This window comes from Vombatus ursinus, unplaced genomic scaffold, assembly GCF_900497805.2.
Source record: "Vombatus ursinus unplaced genomic scaffold, bare-nosed wombat genome assembly UNPS02014832.1, whole genome shotgun sequence".
NCBI lineage: Eukaryota > Metazoa > Chordata > Mammalia > Diprotodontia > Vombatidae > Vombatus > Vombatus ursinus.
Window position 1 is genome coordinate 25,873,514 of NW_020954610.1, and position 21,916 is coordinate 25,895,429.

The 21,916-nt window shown below is 36.3% G+C and overlaps 1 protein-coding gene across 1 annotated transcript in view; it reads left to right on the forward strand.

The window, feature by feature from the left end:
* The first annotated feature begins 16,454 nt into the window (after positions 1-16,454).
* EQTN (equatorin) overlaps positions 16,455-21,916 on the forward strand; it is a 36,835-nt gene continuing 31,373 nt past the window's right edge. The window contains 1 exon segment of the mRNA XM_027839166.1: positions 16,455-16,530. Coding sequence (XP_027694967.1) covers positions 16,455-16,530 — 76 coding nt within the window.

Genomic DNA, 21,916 nt, shown 5'->3' on the forward strand with positions numbered 1-21,916 from the left:
AGCTGGAGTCACCCAAGATCTGAAAAAGAGTATGCCAGAACCAGAGTGACTTGAGGAAGCAAGAGAGAGTCAATAGCCAACATGAGAAGCACAAGAATTGGAGACTGGGTGAATAAAAGCTATCAAGGAAAGCAATACCGCCTTGGGATCTTCAGCACTGGATTCCAGGCTTGGGGCTTTGTGTGCTGATCATGGATATAAATGGATATTGTGCCACTGAAACCCCTTTTGACCAGAGACCCAAGGTAACAATTCTTCTATTTCACTTCTTTCCCTTCATTCTAGTATAAATATATTGTTTATACATTGTCTTCTCCATCAGACCATGAGGTCTTTTGGAGCAGGGGATGACTTTTATCTTTTTTTGTATTGCAAAGGTTTAGCACATGGTAAGCACTTTATAAATGTTTATTGACTGATTCTCCTAAAGGGTAGCATCTATGTTCCCAATCTTATTTTTGTTTCTTAAAAGTTTTCATAGCTAATGGTTTTACTATGTCCTTTAAGTAGATAAATTGTAAGAATGTCTGCATTTCTAAGCTATATGTATCCCTTCTCAAAAGCAGTGAGTGAGGCCATCGAGGGCATGCTGGACAGGAGAGAGATTTAAATTTATGCTCCTTTGTCAAAGTGGTTCTCTGGCTAGGGGCCCACAGCTGAAATAAATAGAATTATTGATTCATTTTTTCACAACTTGTTGGAGTAAAGAAAGTAAACTCATACCATGCCTTCTCCAAGCAGTAAATGAATTGTCAGGCATGCTGGGGTAAGGGTCAGGCAACTAAAATGGCGAAGCACCTTGAATCTATGTTATGTGAAGATTGGTTGAAGAAATTAGTGATGTTTTAGCCTGGAGAAATGAAGAAGTCTATCCAAACAAGGAAAGGGGGCACTGGGCAACACTTGAATCTTGTTTTATCTGTACCTTTCAAAGAAAGTTTTAAAACACCTACACAGACTCACAGAAATAGTTTGATGAAGAAATAAATTATACTCAACAAGGAAACAGAAGGGAACAGGAAGAAAAGATAGAAGAATAAAAGGGAATGTAGATTCAGGGAGGAATTAGTAATAAGCAAAACGTGCTAAGGTCAGAATGGGGATTGTGAAGAGGGGATTTAAAAGTAAATAAAGATACAGGAACCTGTGATTGGGATTTGGATAAAAAGAAGAAAAAAGGAAACAGGAGAGCCCAAGCAGATTACATCAAATATAGAGCACCGGTGCTGAGCACACTCCTCTCCTGTCACCCTCTTTTTGTTGCATAATGTATATAATATATAAAATACTACCTACCAAGATACACAAAGGAAAAATATGAATACAGCCACTAAAAGGTCTTTAAAGAAATATAGAACCAAATAAGTGGAAAGATATTAATTGCTCATGGTAGGACCATAACATTGTAATTAAAAAGGACAATATTACTTAAATCAATTTGCCTATTCAAACTAACAAAATATTACCATATAGAGCTAGAAAAAAATGATGATAATGAAATTCATCTGGAGGAATAAAAAAGTCAAGAATTTAAAGAAAAAAAATGAAAAAAAGTTGGAAGAAAGTGGTCCTAATCATAGCAGACTTCAAACTATACTACAACTATACTACAAAGTAACAACCATAAAAAATACTTAGTATTGGTTAAAACACAGAGATATTGGTAATTGGAACATATTAGGTACACAACATACAGAAGCAAAAAAAATCTGGCAATACAGTATTCAAAAAGCTCCAGAACTTCCACTTATTAGAATAAGGACTTCCTAGTTGACAAAATTTCTGGAAAAAATTTCAAACAATCTGGCAGAAATAAGATTTAGATCAATAACTCATATCATACACCAAGATAAGCTCCAATGGATATTTCACTTAGATATAAAATCTCACATCATAAATGAATTAGAGGAGCAATGAAGAAATTAGGATCATTGGATAGGGAAAGGATTCATGACCAATCACAACAATGAAGAATAACAAGTGATAAAACAATTTTGATTACATAAAATTAAAAAGTTTTTGCATAAACAAAACCAATGTAACTAAAATTAGAAGGGAAACAAGCAACTAGTAAGTTCTTTGCTGCAAGTTTATGGTAAAGGTCTCATTTCAAAGACATATAAAGCACTTATTCAAATTTATAAGAATAAGAGGCATGCAACAATTTAGATAAATGGTCAAAGGATATAAACAGGCAATCCTTGGGGCAAGAAATGCAAGCTATCAATCAATAGCCATGTGGAAAAAATGCTCCAAATGACTAATAATTAAAGGAGTATAAATTAAGACAACTTTGAGGCTCATTTCATACCCAACAGATTGGCAAAGAAGCAAAAAGAAAAGAAAAATATCAAGTGTGGGAAGAGCTGTGGGAAAACAGGCACACTAGTGCACAATTGGTAGAATTGTAAATTGTTCTAACCATTAAGGAAATCAGTTTGTACTAATGCTCTTAAAGGTACTAACCATGCACTGTTGACTTCCAATCTTGCATCTCCAACTGCCCTTTCAGGCATCTCAAATGGGATGTCCAGTAGAAATATTTTTTAAAAATTTAATATATTTCCCAATTACATGTAAGAATAATTTTAATATTATCTTTTCAAATTTTGATTTTCAAATTTTCTCTCTCCTTTCCTCACTGAGAAGGCAAACAATTTGACATAGGCTATACATGCATAGTCATGCAAAACACATTTCCATATAAATCATGCTATGAAAGAAAACAGACAAAAAAAAACACACAACAAGAAAAATGATGCCCTTTGGGCATAATTCCGAATTGTTTTCCAGAATGGTTGAATCAGTATCCAACTTTACCAATAGTGCATTAGTGTTTTAATTTTCCCACATCCCCTCCAACATTTGTCATTTTCTAATCTGATAGGTGTGGGGTGGTACCTCAGAGTTGTTTTAATTTGCATTTCTCTAATCAATAGTGATGTAGATGATTTTTTCACATGACTATAGATACCTGTTACTATAGGGCTCTGTTACTTTGCCCATACTCAGATCTGGTGGCAGTCCTGGGTCTCAGTCCCAGGGCAAGGAGATGCACTATCACACCAAAGCTTGTGGCTGCAGGGGAACAGTGACCCTGAACTCAGTTCCAAGGCTCTCTGTGATTATTCAAAGTAACCTTAAAGAGTCTTAATCTTTGAATCAGGGAATAAAGGTAAAGGTTGTTCTAGGAATCTAGGAAGGCCAATTGATATGAAACCTTTTTTTAGATTTCTTTCCATTAACCATCATAACATCCTTATAAGACAAATTAGTGTCAGGTATTAGCTGAACACCTATGTTATAGAGAGAGATAGGGAAAGTCAAGTGAGAAGAGGGTCTTACAGAGAAATAAAGCTAATTTGTGCAAAGCCAAATATTAACTCTCTAAAGATAAGAAGATACAAGCTCCATCATCATCTTCATCAGCAAATTCAGCAAAATTGAGTACTTATTATGCTCAAGGCACTGAGTATACATTATGTAAGATATGCTGTGGTGCAGTTCTAAGATACACTAAGACTTTTGAGGCACCCTGCAGTTATCAGTGGCCCAGTAGTAAGAAAAAGCACAAAATAAAGAATTCTTTATAATTGCTTTCTGATCTAAATTTCCTCTAAAATCAAGCTATATAGATATTTCTATATATCTGTATCTTTCCTTCTGTCTCCCTTTTTGTAAGCTTTCTAATTGGTCTTGAAAATGTTATCTTGTCATTTGTCTGCCCACAAGAAGTGTAGACATTTCTTAAAACCTGGTTGTCTCTCTTTTTGTTTCTTTTACCTGTATTTTTTTAACCAGATCTACCATCAGTAAAGGATGTTCCCAGGGAGAAACTCCCTCCACCCAAGCAGAGCTGCACCTTCTCTGCATCAGCTGACTGGGATGAGAGATTAAACGACAATGTGTGGCAGAGGCAGGACTGGAACCCAGATTCAGCCCTCCATGTACTGCTTCTTATTTGTATTATCTTTCCTAATAAACAACGCTTAGTATTTTTCCTTGCATGTGTGCTTTGCTGTCAGAAGCCTGATTTACAAAAGTCCAAAAAATCATGCAACAAATAAATCAGGAGGAAAGGGGTTGTTAATGTGTATTAACTTAATTAACTTAATGTATTCACTAATTAATATGTCTTAAGAACTTATTCTGTGCAAATGATAAGATTATTGGGGTCACCAAGAAAATAGAAGAGACAGAGAGGCCTTATGTCCAAGAAACTTTCAATGTAGGTAGGTAGAGGGAGATGGACAGAAACAGAGAGAGAGAGAGAGAGAGAGAGAGGAAGGGAAAGAGAAAGAGAATAGGAGAATAGAGCACTTATTTTGAGATATGCTGCACACACTTGGAAGATAAAACAAATACATGAAATATCAATTGCTAGATTTTGTGATACAAAAACTGAAAGTGGTAACTAAACTCCACAAGGGTAGTGATCATGCTTTATTTAAACCAGGGTTTTAAATCTTTTTTGTGTGTGTCATTGGCCACTTTAGCAGTCTGATTGAAAAAACACTATAGACTCCTTCTAATGATACAGTTTTGAATGCAAAAATTAAAATATATAAGATTATATAGGAACCAATTATAATGAAATAAATTTATTAAACTATTATGAATTTTTAATTTTATTAAATATTTTATTAAACTATTTTTAAAATGAACTCACAGCCCTTAGGTTAGCAATCCTTAATCTAACTTTTGTAACAGTGTTTTCCACATAGTAGATAATCAGTTGAATTTCAATCTTTTATGTTACAAAAATTTTCTTCACTTTAGAAAAGAATTCATTGTAAGGTTCTTCTAAGTAGCACTTCCTCCAAATGCAATTAAAGTATTATTCGATTTAGAATTCTATAAAAATTACAGAAAAACCTATTTAGCATTTTTTAGAAACATTTGCCAAGTTCTTAGCTGCATTTTACCACCATGGCCACCAGGTGGGGCTCATTCACTTTAATTTTACAAAATAATTTTCTAAGAACAAAATTACCTTGTGGTAATTCCCAGGAAGAGGCTTTGCTAATATGAACCCTAGAAGAAATCACATCTTTTAAATTGGCCACATGTTTATCTGTTAAAAACTACTCCTCCTAGGATTCAGTAATTTTTAAAGAAATCCTTGTAAGTCTTGACTAGCCCAGCATTCTTAGAAATATTGAAGTTAATTTGTGAAAGAGAATTGATTATAATTTCCTATCAGAAGGTGTATGTATGACTACCATAAGAAAAACTCTGTAACCACTCCAAAATGTCAGGCTGTTGTATCATACTACTATACCGTCCTTCTATTTCTGAAAGCCTGAAAAAGACTTCTAAAAGCTTATCCATAAACCAAACCCTGCTCAGTTCTCTGTCTCTGTCTCTCTCTCTCTGTCTCTCTCTGTCTCTGTCTCTCTCTCTCCCCTTCTTTGTCTCCTGCTGTTTTGGTCTCTCTTTGTCTGTCTGTCTCTTACTTATGACTAGCATTCTCTTTCCAACAGGATCTCCAAAGACTATATTCTTTGAGGCTCTAGGCAAAAAAATATTTTTCCTTTTCTATCTCTTCCTGTGGTCTCCTTCTTATCTTGTTCATTTCCGTTATTTCCCAGGTAGGTTCTTTCCATCTTCTTTTTCTCTCTAATAGTTCTTTGCATTCTGCCCTTTGGAATTTCCTTAAATTCTTAAATTTGTCAGAGCCCAGCATGATGACAGTGATGGCAGGAAATGAGTGGATTAATGGGCTGGTGTTTGGTGTGAAGACTAACAAGGAGAAATCAAAACTGTGCTGATGGAAAACCATTTTGAGTAGCTAATAAGGGCCAGATAGTTTAGTGTCAAAACTGCAGGAGAGCCAGTTCGGTAGGTATTGTTATAACCAGAAAAGTTTCCTAGTAGTAGGCAAGGTAGCAGGTATAGAGGCATTATATACTCTGATTAATTACAAAAATCCAACTCAACTTCTGAGAACAAATGATAAAACACATATCCATCCTTTGGGGAGAGAGGTGGAGGACTATGGCACTGTTAAATATGGTCATTGTGTCACTCTGTTTTGCTTAACAATTTTTCTCTTACAATGGAGGGTTCTGTATTGGACTGATATTTTGCAGGAATGGCTGGTTTAAAAACAAAAGACAACAATAGAACTTAAACAAAATAACATAAAATCAATACAGAGAATTATTAAAAACCTAAAATAAAATGGAAGCATTTGATAGGTGCAGGTACAAGTAGATCCAAAACCATAATATTTAATAAGAGATAGTAACATAATACTTAAATGATGCAACTGAGCTGAGTTGAACAGAAAAACAAGGGAAAACATGAAATAAACCTGTATCTAGATCACAGTGACACTCAGCCAAGAGGTTTATCACTACCAACCTCATGTGACATTGTTCTCATGTGACATTGTGAAACAGTCCAAGGATTCCCTTTAATGAAGTATGCAAGTGTGGTGAGTGCCGCTACTAAGTAGTCTTAAAGGAGTTATGACTTGGAATCCCTAGACACTGGAATTTTTTCAACTGCTACTTCTAACCACAAGCAATAATTGAAACCTGGCTACCCTCTGAGAGACATCCCCGGGGATCCTGTCCAGTAGGGACTGCTCCCTCAACCACTGTCCTAGAGTCTCATTGTGAGATGGATACACTGACAGTCTTTTGCCCCACCCTTGCTGCCCCTTTTTGCTGTTTTCAGACTACTTCTCTACTTAAGTCAACAACCTTTATGTATTTGAAGGCAGCTTCAAACAATTCTTCAAACATCTCCCTATCATTGTTGATGTGGTCTACTAGACTGTAGGGCATCCTCCTTCCCTTATTAATGAATTCATCACCTGGATTTTGTTCTGGCCGGCTGCTCCATCTTCTGCTATCCTCCACATTGACTTGAATATTCATGTAGATTGCCTTTCTAATGAAGTGGGTAGACCTGGAGTCAGGAAGACCTGAATTCAAATCAAATATTTACTAGCTGTGTGACCCTGGGCAGGTCACTTCATCTCTGTTTGTCTCAGTTTCTTCATCTATAAAATGAGGATAATAATAACACCTACCTGCTAGGGTTGCTGTGAGCAGCAAATGATCTAATAATTGTAAAGTGCTTAGCACAATGCCTGGCATATAGTAAGCATAATATAAGTGATAGCTATTATTATTCTCTCCATTCAATTTAACTTTGAATATTGATTTCCAGAATAGATGAACTAGTTCATAGCACTACTAATAGCACATTAATATGCCTGTCCTCCCACATTACTTCCAACACTTGTCATTTTCTTTTTTGCCATTGTTGCAAATCCAGGTGTTAGATGGAATCCTAGATTTGTCTTAATTTGTATTTCTCTTATTATTGAAACATTTTTCATATAATTGTTGATAGCTTGGGTTTTTAAAAATTATCTGTTCATATACTTTGATCATTTATGTATTAGGTAATGACTCTCATGTTCATATACTTGAACCAAGTCACTATACGCCTTTGATAGTAGGCCTTTATCAGAGAAATTGGTAAAAAGATTTTTCCCAGTTAACTCTTTCTTTTCCAATTCTAACTAGCTTGGTTTCATTTGTGCAAAAACTTTTCATTTTTATGTAATCAAAACTGTCCATGTTATCTCTTGCGATTTTCTCTGTTATTTGGTTAAGAATTCTCCATCTAACTATGGTTGTGATAGATACTGCTTTTTCTTCTCTTCTAATTTGTTAATGATATGACCGTTTATATTTAGATTATTGTATGTAAGGTAGATTTTGTTATGCTTTTTTACATACTAGGTCCCAAGATCCATGGCCATAAAAATCTACTACTTCCCAGGATTTCACATTGTAAATAACCTATTACGTCTGTGCAGTAATCATCATGATATTGTTAAAGTTAATGCAATTACTAATGTATTGCTAAGTCATCATGATATTGCTAAAGTTAATGTAAACTTTAGAGGCTATTGCTGGCAAATTGCCTTCTTTGTGTGCTCTCCTATGAATAAAGTGAGCACTGGTCAGTAAGTGGGGATTTGGGGAATGTGCCAGCAAAAATGCTGTGTGTGCTTTGACCTGCCCCAATCAGGGTTTGGGAGGAATGTGACAGTGTAATTCTGTGCTTGCCTCAACTGGCACCCATTAAGTCTTAGGGGTTACATAGGAGTTGTGCTCCTACTTTTTATGTTCTCATCAGCACCGGCGAGAACAATAATTAGGATCTGTAGGAGTTGGTGCTCCCATTATCAGCAGCTCCACTGAAAGAAGAATAAATTAATTATTTAACCCTCATCATGTCTCCATTCCTGTCCTTCTGGCTGCCCAGATCAAGAGCGAACCTGCTAGAAGCTGGAGCCCAAAAGCTCCAGGGCCTCCTACCTAACAATTGGCGTAATTGGTGTCTCCTGTGTTACAATCATTTATCCATTTGTAACTTATTATGTTGTACATGATGTGAGATGTTGATTTAAATTTAATTTCTACCAGACTAATATCCAGTTTTCCTACTAGTTTTTGTCAAATAGTGAATCCTGGTAGTTGGTATACTTGGGTTTTATCAAATACTGTGCTACTATGCTTGATTGCTTCTGGATTTGGCATACCTAATCTGTTACATTGATTGATTTGTAAAAAAATTTTAATCACTACCTCATTATGATTACTTCTTTGTAGTATTGTTGGAAATATGCTACTGCTAAGCTTCCTCCCTTCCAACAGTTTTCATCATTTCCTTGAGATACTTGAACTTTTATTCTTATAAATGAATTTTATTTTTCCCAGTTCTGTTAAGTAACCCCTTGGGACTGAATATGAACAACTAATAGCTCACTATTTATTTTTCTTCTTTTATTTCTTTAGAGTGATTTGTAGTTATTTTCATGTTATTCCTATCTTGTGTCTTAGTGAGTGGACCCTCAGATACTGTTTATGTTCTATAGTTATTTTTAATAGAATTGCTTTTTCTGCTTTCTTATTGGGTTTGTTGGCAATATACAGAAAGTCTGATGATTTTAGTGGGTTTATTTTATACCTTCTTACTTTAAAGATATTGTTTTAATTAGTTGTATTTGAATTCTAGAGTTCTCTAAGTAAATCATCATGAAATCTGCAAAAGCCACAATTTTATTTCTTCTTTGCCTATGTTTAGTTCCTCAATTTTTTCTTGTTTTATTACTATAACTAGCATTTCCAGAACTATATCAAACAGTAATAGTGACAATAAAAATCTTGGTTTCAGATAAATATTCTTTACCATGTTAAGGAACAGTCCATTTGCTCCTGTGTTTTTAAATACTGGATTTTTTTAAGTAGAATGCAGTCTTTGCTAATATTTTATTCAATTTTTGTATCAATGTTCATTACAGCTATTGATCTATAGTTTTCTTTCTCTACCTTGTCTATCCATGACTTAAGTATCAGTATCATATTTGTTTTTTAATTGCAAGTTCAACTAGTTGATTGGTTATTGTTCTCTTTTATTGATGAAAATGTTCAGAGGTATGGATTTTCCCCTAATAAATGCTTTAGCTTCATCCCCAAAGTTTTGGTAAGTTTGTATCATTTTCTTTGATTATATTATCTATTGTTTCTATGATTTGTTCTTTGATTCACATCTTCTTTGGGATCATATTATTTAATCTTCATTTAGGCTGAAATCCTCTTTTCAAATACCAATTTTTTCAAATACCTTTATGGGGGGGAGCACAGAGTCAAGATGGCAGAGTAAGAGCAGTGACTTGTTTGAGCTTTCCCCAAACCCCTCCAAATACCTGCAAAAAATGGCTCTAAACAAATTCTAGAGCAGCAGAACCTACATAAAGATAGAGTGAAACAAATTTCCAGCCCAAGACAACCTGGATGGTTGATTGGAAAGGTATGTTGTGCTGGGCTGGGAAAGGACCTCAATTCACCATGGTCCCTTCAGGCAAAGACCAGGCCTCAGTGAACCTGGAGCAGGCCTCAGGGGACTGAATCGCGGGCGGTTGTGGTGGTTTTCAGACTTCTCAACCCACGAACGCCAAAGACAACTTAGAAGGTCAATACGAAATGTCTGTCAGACTGTGGTGAGAGAGGAGCTTGGTTTGACCCCAGTCCTTGTGCAGCCCTGGGAAGGTGGTTGCTTCTAGAGCTCTCAGCCCTCTGATGGTAGGGGGATTGAGCAGCTGATCAGAGGGGGATTGCAGGGATCTCTTTGCAGGTGCTGAGGCAGGAATTTCTTGCCATGCCTGTGTTTGGATCTGGATCACAGTCCTGGGTGGCTGTCCTGGGGCAAGGAGGAACCCTGGCTTGGTGGAGTTTGTGGTGGCGGTGGAGAGGAAATCCTCCTCAGAGTACTAAGGCAGAAAAGAGTGCTTGTGGTCACTCATAGACCAGACCACAGGCCAGGAAAGGAGTAAACACCTCACCCTTGATCATAGCACCTTGGAAGAACTGAAAATTTACAGGTCCCTAGAAGTATCTCTGAAAACCGCTGCACAAAACCCCTGAAGCTTGGGACAGTACATTCTCCACATTCACCTTAACAAAGAGTTTAAAAGTCAAGTAATTGGCGGAGATCATGAGCAAACTGCACAAAAGAACACAGACCATCAAATCTTACTTTGGTGACAAAGAAGATCAAAACATACAACAAGAAGAAAACAACAAAGTCAATGCTCCTACATCCAAAGCTTCCAAGAAAAAGAAGAATCAGTCCCAGGCCATGGAAGAGCTCAAAAAGGATTTTGAGGGTCAGCTAGGTGGCGCAGTAGATAGAGCACCAGCCCTGGAGTCAGGAGGACCTGAGTTCAAATCCAACCTCAGACGCATAATACTTACTAGCTGTGTGACCATGGGCAAGTCACTTAACCCCATTGCCTAACCAAAAAAAAAAAAAAGACTTTGAGAAGCAAGTAAGAGAAGTAGAGGAAAAACTGGGAAGAGAAATGAGAGTGATGCAAGAAAATCTTGAAAAACAAGTCAACAGCTTGCTAAAGGAGACCCATAAAAATACTGAAGAAAATAACACCTTAAAAAAATAGACTAACCCAAATGGCAACAGAGGTCCAAAAAGCCAATGAGGAGAAGAATGCCTTCAAAAGCACAGTTGGCCAGATGGAAAAGAAAGTCCAAAAGCTCACTGAAGAAAAAAAAAAACTTCCTTAAAAATTAGAATGGAGCAAATGGAAGCTAATGACTTTATGAAAAATCAAGAATTTGTAAAACAAAACTGAAAGAATGAAAAAATAGAAGACAATGTGGAATATCTCATTGGAAAAACAAGTGACCTGGAAAATAGATCCAGAAGAGATCATTTAAAAATTATTTGACTATCTGAAAGCCATAATCCAAAAAAGAGTCTAGACATCATCCTTCAAGAAATTATCAAGGAAAACTGCCCTGATATTCTAGAATCAGGGGGTAAAATAGAAATTGAAAGAATCCACCAATCACCTCCTGAAAGAGATCCCCAAAGGAAAACTCCTAGGAACATTATAGCCAAATTCCAGAGTTCCCAAGTTAAGGAGAAAATATTGCAAGCAGCCAGAAAAAAACCATTCAAGTATTGTGGAAACACAATCAGGATAACACAAGATTTAGCAGCTTCTACATTAAGGGGCCTGAGGACTTGGAATATAATACTCTGGAGGTCAAAAGAGATAGGATTAAAACCAAGAATCACCTGCCCAGCACAACTAAATATAGTCCTTCAGGAGAAAAAGGGATATTCAGTGAAATAGAGGACTTTCAAGCATTCTTGATGAAAAGACCAGAGCTGAATAGAAAACTTAACTTTCTATTACAAAACTCAAGGGAAACATGAAAAGGTAAACAGGAAAGAGAAATCTTCCTCACCGCCCCAAGACCACCACCTAATACTGTGACCCAGATCCAAGCACTGGCACAGCAAAAGAATCCTGCCTCAGAACCAGCAAAGAGATCCCTGCAATCCCTCTCTGATCAGCTGCTAGATCTCCCCATCATCAGTGGACTGAGAGCTCTAGAAGCAATCGCCTTCCCAGGGCTGTACAAGGACTGGGGTCAGACCAAGCTCCTCTCTCACCACAGTCTGACAGACATTTCCTATTGACCTTCTAAGTTGTCTTTGGCATTTGTGGGTTGAGAAGTCTGGAAACTGTCACAGCTGCCTGTGATTCAGTCCCCTGAGGCCTGCTCCAGGTTCACTGAGGCCTGGTCTTTGCCTGAGGGGCCCATGCTGAACTGCTGTGCTCTCAGCGCAGCACAACATACCTTTCCAATCAATCATCCAGGTTGTCTTGGGCTGGAAATTTGTTTTACTCTGTCTTTTTGTGGGTTCTGATGCTCTAGAATTTGTTTAGAGCCATTTTTTACAGGTATTTGGAGGGGTTTGGGGGAAAGCTCAAACAAGTCAGTGCTCTTACTCTGCCATCTTGGCTTCGTCCCCCACTACTTGGATTTTGTTACCTACCTTCTATGCTAAGCTATTTATTTTCCTTCCACTTTTTCTCCTCAAGATCTGTGATTGCATACTTAACTTCACTTGCTATTGTTTGAGTCATTTCTTCTAGCCATTCTTTGAATTCTTGTGACCAAGCCATTCTTTTCTGAGGCTCTACTTGTACTCATTGTTGTTACCCTCTTCTGGTTTTATCTCCTAATTCCTTTTTTTTTTTTCATTTTATGAAGAATTTTCTTCTGTTTACTCACATTTCTGATCTTTTATCTTAGATGGGGACCTTGTGCCAGGGCCAGGGCATACTGCTTCTTGTACTGCTAGACAGGGTATGCACTCTATATTATATACTATCACCTTTGGAGTTTGGAAGCTATTGGTGCTGCTACAATTCTGCATGGGGTGGTGAGAACTACACCCTAGTTTATGCTTTATTCTCCTTGGTAGTTTAGCTGGGCATTAGTATCCTTCTTTGAACATAATCCTTAAATTAGAGTTCAGTCCTTTCCCTGATCAGAAATTATGCTCACAGAATCTCCTAGAAGTCCCTTAGGTGACTTTGCTCTACGTAGTGCAATGACTTTTAATAGAACACAGGCTTCAGGGTTCTTGGACAGCTATTGGCATATGGAATGCTTGGTGCTGTGCTGGTTCTGTCTCCTGCTGTGGCTTGTGTAGTAGTACTAGCCTCCGGCTTTTTGGAGTACATTGAGGCATACATTCAGTGACATATCTCCCCACACAGTCACCAATCAGAGACTGGCTCTGTCCTCTCTTGATGTTCTAACAGACCAGGGCCTATATCCCACTGGCTTCAGGTTCTCTTTACCAGAGGAGCTCATACTGGCTTCCACTTCCCCCAATGCAGTCTGCTCTGCGTGCCCTCAGGCTTCTAGCCATCTTCTTACATGGTACTGGACTGAATGAAAGAGCTTACTAGTATTTTTGTTTGGTTTTCTTCATGCTTGTTCCATCTTATGCCCTTTTAAATCATTGCCAGAGCATTTCTGAGAGAGTTAGGTTCCACCAGGAACTTTCACATTACCATCTTAACCAAAAGTCCAACTTAGTTTCTTGAATGTGAATATTTGATTATTACTCCTCTACTCAAAAACCTTTCAATAGCACCCCCACTACCTAGCAAGTTAAAAACTCAATTCCTTCACTTAGCATTTGAGACTGCAACAATCTGGCTTCAAACTATCTTTCTAGTCATTTCACTCTACTCTCCATACATTCTATAGTCTTATAACCAAATGTAACTAAACACCATTCCCTGAATTTTTACTACATTTTCCTATCTCTGTATCTTTGCTCATACCATCTCTTAGAAGGAAAAATTTTTCCCAGCCTTCAAGGCTCAACATACATGTCATTAAGGCTGGCCTTATGAATGAAAAAATGAAACATTTATTGTTTATTATGTACAAAGCTCTGAAGATATAAACAGAAAAGTAAGGCAGTCTCTGCTTTCAACGAGCTCACATTCTAATGTGGGAAACAACATTTATGGAGTATTTCAGCTGCAAATCAGAAGGCTCCCATGATACTTAGGGCACAGGGGCAAAGCAGATGTTAATACCTCCGTTTTAAAGTCATTTCCACTGATAAAGTCACATCAGTTTCTGATGTTTAACCATTTGACAGTACCAAGGACTTGGGTGACAAGAACTTTCTTTTCTAGGTTCTACAGCCCATGGTGATCTCACCCATATCTCAACTAATAACATCATTAGTACTGTTCTTAGGCATTTACTATGTACTAATTTCTTTCATGGTAATTTGTGTCTAGGTCCTAGTACTCTTATTGGATTTTAGATTCATTGAGATCTAACTTATGGTGTGTTGTTTTTTTCTGTATCTTCTGCTAGCATCCAGCACAGTGAATATTACATGCAAATTTATATTCATATTTAAATTATATGTAAATTTAGATACTGACTTTAGAATCAGAGGACTTGGGTTTGAATCCTGACTTTTTTTACTTAATACCTATGGGACCTTAGACAGTTCACTCACTCCCCCATTCTCCATCTCAAATTTTCCATTTGGAAAATGAAGAGCTTGTACTAAGTAACCTTTAAGGTTTCTTCTTGCTCTAAATCATATAAGACAAATAATAATTATGTGTTTGAGTGAATTACAGATCAGCTTCTGTCTTTTTATTAGATACTTTAAGTCATGGAGATGTCTAGATGAGATAGCAAATATAAAACATTTGTGTAATAAGAAATAAATGCAGGTACTTCCTTGATGCAGTGGAAAGATATTAGTTCTAGTCAAAGGCCCTGGATTCAAATCCCACTCTGATGATGTGACCTTGTACAAGTCACTCCTCTTCCCTGGGTGTCATCTGTGAAATGAGGAAGATGGACTTAAATGGCCCCTGAGGTCCTTTCTAGCTCTAAATCTATGTTCCTATAATATCACCCTTCATTGTGGAGGTAGAAGGACTATGGGTGTAGAATATTGAATATACTGTCAGATACCACCTAGGTTTTGGTTAGTTTTGCTGAATTTTTTTCTTACTATTTTCATTTTTAATCTTTGTTACAAAAAATGGTTCACTGAATAAGGGAGGGAGAGAGATATTTGGAAATTAATTTTATATAAAAATAAAAAGCATTAATAAAAATAAAAATTGTTTTTAAAAATGTGCATTCTATATCTATCCATAAGAACTGTACATTTAGAATTAAATTGGATTAGTTTAAGTTCTCATTAGAGAGCTGAGCAACAGCTTAATGGCTCAGTGGATAGAGTGCTGGACCTGGAGTCAGGAAGACCTGAGTTCAAATATGACCTCAGACACTTACTAGTTGTGTGACCCTGGGCAAATCACTTAATTTTTGTTTGCCTTGATCCACTGGAGAAGGAAATGGCAAGACACTCCAGTATCTTTGCCAAGAAAACCTCATGGACAGTATGTTCCAGCAACTCATGTAGAGTTGGACGTGACTGAATGACTAAACAACAATAAATCATTGGAAATCATTGCTCATACAACCTTCTTTAAATTCGTTGTTTCTGCTAATATTGGTGTCACTATAGATCATAAATGTTGCCTGAGCCAAGGCTCTCCATTGATAAACGTAATGCTATCAAAGATGGTCTTTTGATGACAACTGATAACACATTCAGGACTCTAAAACTGACTCTCTTCATACCTAAAATCTGGCATTATTTTTCATTTTATCTTTGAATTGCCACGTGGAATGAATAATAGATTTTATTGGAGAAGCTTGGTTATCTTTTATAAGACAAATATCTTTTTATAGGTATTATGGGACTGAGTGAAGCAGCTAAGTGGCACAGTGAATAGAATGCCAGGCCCTGAGTCAGGAAGACTTCTCTTCCTGAGTTCAAATCTGGCCTCAGATAATTACTGGTTGTATGACACTGGGCAAGTCACTTAACCCTGTTTCCCTCAGTTGCCTCATCTGTAAAATAAGCTGGAAAAGAAAATGGCAAACCACTTTAGTGTCTTTGCCAAGAAAATCCTAAATGGGATTTTCAAATCCAAAAGTCAAAAATGACTGAAATGACTGAACAACAACAACAAAATAGGACTAAGTAGCTTTAAAATTCCAACAAATTTATTCAATCCTTTTTTTTCCTGAATGAAAAGTAGCATCCTGTGCATGAATGAGACTCTTCTTAAGCATAAACCTGTCATTTCTTATTATTTTAAAAAAATAGTAATTTTGATTGTCATTACTACAAAAGATGTACAGAACTAAAAAGATTTGAAAACTGAAAAGCAAATATTTTGAATTCATTATTATTGTTTTCAATGAAAAGGCTGAAATAGATTTTTCATTCTAATATGTTCCTTCTTGTTAATTCAAATATATTATGTCCCAAACATCATTTTGTGAAATTAATAAAAAAAAAAGAAATCAATGAATGTAAAATGGTCTTCTGATTGACTCAAACTTATCTCATTCTACATTCTAACTTCCATTGAGTGGTGATGTCACAATGTTCTGGCTGGGTAATGGGATGCTTTGAGAAATACGAAGAAAGCTCTAGGCAGATCCAAGAGGATGTCCAGATAAGTCATAATTTTCCCTATGAATTTCTTTTTGATCATTTTTTTATTTGGACTTTCTCCCCCAGGGATTAGCAAAAAGTTCAGCAGTTCAATAGGTGAGCTATGATTCCGGTCAAATCTTCTACAGTAATAGTAGAGAAGAAAGATGAGTAATTAGCTCTATTTTCTGAGGCAGGAGAGTACAGTGGAAAGAGCACTGGCCCTGAAATAGGAGGACCTTGACTCCAAACCTTCCTCTGTGTGAATTTGGCCAAGTCACTTAATCTCCCCAGGGCCTTACCCATAAAATAAGGAGATGAACTAAATGGCCAGTCAGGTCCTTTCTAGCTCTAGATTATTGCCCTATAATGTGAGAGAGTTTCTACTTTTAATTCATTTACTGGGGAGGCAGGGGAAAGTTTGGCTTTTTTTTTTCAGTTACAAGCATTTTACTTCATCGAGGTAAAGAAACAAGAGGATTTCTTAAAAATAGAAGGTGGTAAGGATGTATGGAAATGAGTCTTTTGAGTCAAGACTTTTTTATTTGCAAGCTAGACAGAACTAACAGAGAAAGACTGTAATAGAAACTTTCAGCAACGATCCTTCTTGCATGCTGACAGATTGAAGTAAGATTGAGAAATAACTGTCACCTTCTTTTTAACTCTAAGTAGATGCAGTTCATTGGGTTGGCCATAAGTGTTTGCCAGAGTTGTTCTAGAATAGCCTGTTGCCAAGCATGTAAACACAGCCCTTATGTAACATAATAGAATTGATAAAGAATAAGATCCAGTTGATTAAACAAATGAGAAGGCTTGATAGCAAGTAAATTCCCAGGATTCAAACCCAGGTCCTCCAACTCCAAATCCAATGTGTTTCCACTATGCCATCCTGCCTAGCCAGAAGAAACATGTGAGACACCCATCATCCCTAACACCCTGGTCTATGGGAGACCTGACCTTGTTTTGATTATTGCTCCTTTGACACAGGAGCTGCAATTTATCCTGTATTTGGGCTTCCTAAGGATAGGAAGGTGAGTGAAGGAAGAGAAGAAGAAAAAAGAGAGTAGGGAAGAGGAGAAAGTAGGAAAAAGGAAAATTGAGAAGGGCTTTCAAGAACACAAAGGACATCTAATAATGTATTTTCTTCTTTTTTTAGTACCTGGTAAAATATTTCAAAGAATGTCCACATACCATGTGTTTTGCGTAGTGTATGATATGAACAATAACAGCAAAAGATTTGCTTTTCACAAAGTATTATTGTCTGGTACGAATTAGATGTTTTACGTTGTAGGTGCACATAGAAAATCTGTACTTGTGTACCTAATTTTAGCTTTTGGTCTTAAAGTTAACTTGTCTTCTAAAAAAATAATTGTTTGATTAGCCCACTAATTTTAGCAATGACTTCTCCAACAATATCTTGAACAAGATGCTTTCTTTTAGTTGTTCAGTCATTTTTCAGTTGTGTCCAACTCTTCATGATCTCATTTGGGGTTTTCCTGGCAAAAATATTAGAGTGGTAGGCCATTTCCTTCTCCAGCTTTTATAGATGAGGAAACTGAGTTAAGTGAACTGTCTAGGGTCATGCAGCTAGTAAGTATCCGAGTCCAGATTTGAACTCAGGTCTATCTGACTCCAGGCCAGGCACTCTATCCACTGTACCACCTAGCTGCTCCTTTTAGTTAATCTATATTTATTTGCTAATAGTATTAACAGCTGACTCTGAGCCATTACATGACATGGAAAAATGTTTGGCTTCCATGGAGCATTTTAGTAGAGCATTTTAGGAAGCCATTTTTGCTCAAAATTAACTATGGCAATAGATAAATAGGAAGTTCTTTGGATCAGGTAGCAATGAATCATTGAATTGAGGAGGTAAATCTATATACAAATGGACAATTGCACCATTAGTTGTTTTCACTACTTACCAAGAGGTGGTAAACATGCTTCATCAGTAGTCTTCTGGAGTTGTAATTGGTCATTGCAGACTTTCAAAGTTGTTCTTTATAATATTATGGTCATTATATAAATAATTCTCCTGGTCCTGCTCACTTCATTCTTCATCAGTTTATTTGAGTTTTCCAAGTTTTCTCTAAATCTATACATTTTGTCATTTCATATGGTGTAATAATACTCTATTACATTTGTGCAGCATAATATGTTTAGCCATACCCCAAATAATGGCCATCCATTGTTTCCAGTTTTTTGCTACCAAGAAAAAGAGTTGCTATAAATATTTTGTACACATGGCTCCTTTCTCTCTGTCTTATTTCTTTTGCCTAATAGTGGATCAAAGATCACTTTTGATCTTCTCTCAACCTTCTTTGGTCAATAATTCATCCCTATCCATAGTTGTAAAATGTATTTTCTTCCTTGCTCCTCTAATTTGCTCATGCTGTGATCTTTCACATGTAGGTCATATATCCATTTTGATGTGCTGAGATGTTGATATAAGCCTAGTTTCTCCCAGAATTCTTTCTAATTTTCTTAGCCCTTTTTATCAAATAGTGAGGCCTTGACTCTGATTTCAGTTGTTCTTGGATCTTATCTACCTAATCTATTCCACTAAATAACTTTTCTATTTTTTGGTTCCAAATAATACTGATTTTTTAAATTTGTCATCTGGTACTACTAAGACCCCATTCTTCCTACTTCTTCCCATCCCTCTCATTATTTCTCTTGAGATTTACAATCTTTTGTTCCTCCAGATGAATTTTTTTATCATTTGTTCCATTTTCAAAAGTAATTCTTTGGTATTTCATTGATATAGCAGCAAATTTGTCAATTAATTTAGGAAGCAACAACTCAAAAAACCTGATAAGAATAATAATTTATAGCTCAGAAGTCTTCTGTTCTTACTGAGCAATCTTTTGAAGAGTCAGGGAATCATAGTATCAAAACTTTAGTGCTGGTAAGGATCTTAGAAGTCATCTAGTGTTCAACCTCTTCATTTTAAATATGAGGAAATAGAGGCATAGAAAGGAGAAATGTCTTGCCCAAGGTCACAAAAATAGTAACTGAAAGAGTCAGAGGATAAGAATTTCTAACGTTTCTAATTGAAAACATCTTTTCTCCCTCTGGACAAACTATATAACTGCTTTTCATTTTTTACACATTCTAAATTATGGAAAATTTAAACTTCAAAATTAGATGTGTATGTTATTCTCATGCATGGAGTTTTAATTTAAAAATAGTAATCTAGTGTCCAATATAAAAATTTAAAATATTTTATTTTAACTTTCCCTAAATTTAAATTTAATAAAAATTTAGATTCTTAAGAATAAAAAATCAAAGAATTTTGGAGTTGGAAAGAATTTTAGAGACCATCTTATTTTTCAGATGAGAAAACTGAGCCACGCAGAGGTAAAATTGTTTGCCCCAAGTCATACAGCTAACTAGTAGCAGATCTAGGATTAGAGCTACATCTACTGCCTCCCAGTGATTCCCATCTCTCAGTCAAGGGCTCTTTCACTCCATCAGCTGATTCTCTGCAAGTGACATTCAATTCAATTTATATTTGTTAAACACATGCTGAATTCAGAGTGCTAAACTAGAGGCTAGGATAGAATTTTGCTAAGGTATAATCACTGTCCTTGTCAAGTGTACATTCCAGTATCAGGATAGAACATATACACAAATAATTATGACATATAGCATATGATAAAAATATAAAACATATGTAAAGTCAAATTTTATTTTTATTAATGAATGGTTTTTTATGCAGCCGTTTTCCCATATAGCACCCTGCCCTACTGTATCTTTCCTTGTCATAAGATAAAAAAAAATTCAGCACAACTGACCAACAAAATGACCATGTCTACCTGCAAATGAAACATTCTACTGCCATAGTCCCTCACCTATATGGGGAAGATAGAATTGCCATTAACTTTTTTTTCTAGGAACAAGATTGGTTCTTGCAATTAGTCTGAATTTGATCACCTTTAGTGTTATTTTCATTTACATTATTGTAATAATTATGTACATTGTTCCTTTGGTTCTGCTTACTTCACTTCACAAGAGTTTATATAAATCTTCCAAAAGAATCTCTCAATCCTTCATTGTCATCATTTCTTACTGAATGATAATATTCTATTACATTGAAGTATCAAAATTTATACAGTCATTTCTCAGTTCTTGAGCACCCATTAAGATTCTGGTTTTATCCAAAACCAATTTTTATACAAGATCTGAGGGGAGAAGTTGTTATTGACAATAAAGAGATAATTACAGAAAAGAATTAAAGCCAGTTATCATAATAATGATGTAAATTGAATTCATAATAAATATTGGATGAGTGGAATGGAATCTGAGATTATGATAGGTTGTCCTCTGAACAAATTTGTCTTTACACTATATTCCTTATTAGGTTGCTTCTTTATTTTAAATGGGGGTGTTCATCAAAATGCATTCTTGAATGTTGCATTATCTTTTCATTTGTGCTTTCAATTCCTTGTTATTTTATAACCAAATCTGGGAATTAGGGAAGCCTAATTATTATACAAATAACATACAAAATTAATTTGCTCCTTGTCCATTCTTTCCCTTTGAGATTTTAATATAAGAAATTATTATTAATTATTAATCCTCATTTTTGCAAAAGGTAATAATAATGATAGTTGAAAGTTATTCATGGTGCCTCAAAGGGTTTACTGGCTTAAAACTTCACTAAAATTTTAGGGATACCTTTCATAGTGCTTTAAAGTTTTTTTTTTTGGTTTGTTTTTTCTTTCAGTCAAAAACAAGGTTTGTTAGAACATCCTGTCATATTGGGCAGACTCTTAAGGAGTCTGAACATTAGTGAGCTATTGTCTAGATTTTAAGAATCTGAGCACCTTAAAGGAGGCAAGATGGACCTTATATACATTAAGACTAGGGGAGGAATCTAGGAGTGGCCAAGGAGTCTATGAGGTAATAGAATTGGCCATGGGAGAATGGAACCTAGATAGGATTAAGGGTGGAAAGTGACCTGGGGCCGTAGGAAGGCCAGTTGATGGGTATAGCCTCAGCAGAACACCAGAGATTTGGCCATGTGCGCAAGTCCAGGGTTTTCCCTTTTTGGGGTCTACATCCCATCCTCATCATTTCCCTCTCAAACAAATGGGACCCAAATTCTTTTGGGGTAAGGGGTGAAGTTCTCAGCTTCTGAAACTGCTTCCTGCTGGCAAGGGGAGTAAAACTGTCCCTGCCTCGAGGGGGTCCCAAAGAGGAGGTTGACTGGAACCAAGCACAGGCTGCATCTAGGGAACAATGGGAGGGACATTGGCTGGTACCTGCTGTTTGCTACCAACTGTAGGTGACTGGCCTGTAGTCTGGAAGACACAAATCTGACAGAAAAGACTGCAGAGTCCAGATGTGACAGGATAAAACATCCTTAGCTCTATTTGGATTCAGATAATTCAGTTTTCCAACCATGCAGTATCAAATCCACCTCATGGCCAGACTCAGGAATAGCCAGGTGGGTAACATTCCTTTTCAAAGGAATGTTACCCACCTGGCTATTCCTGAG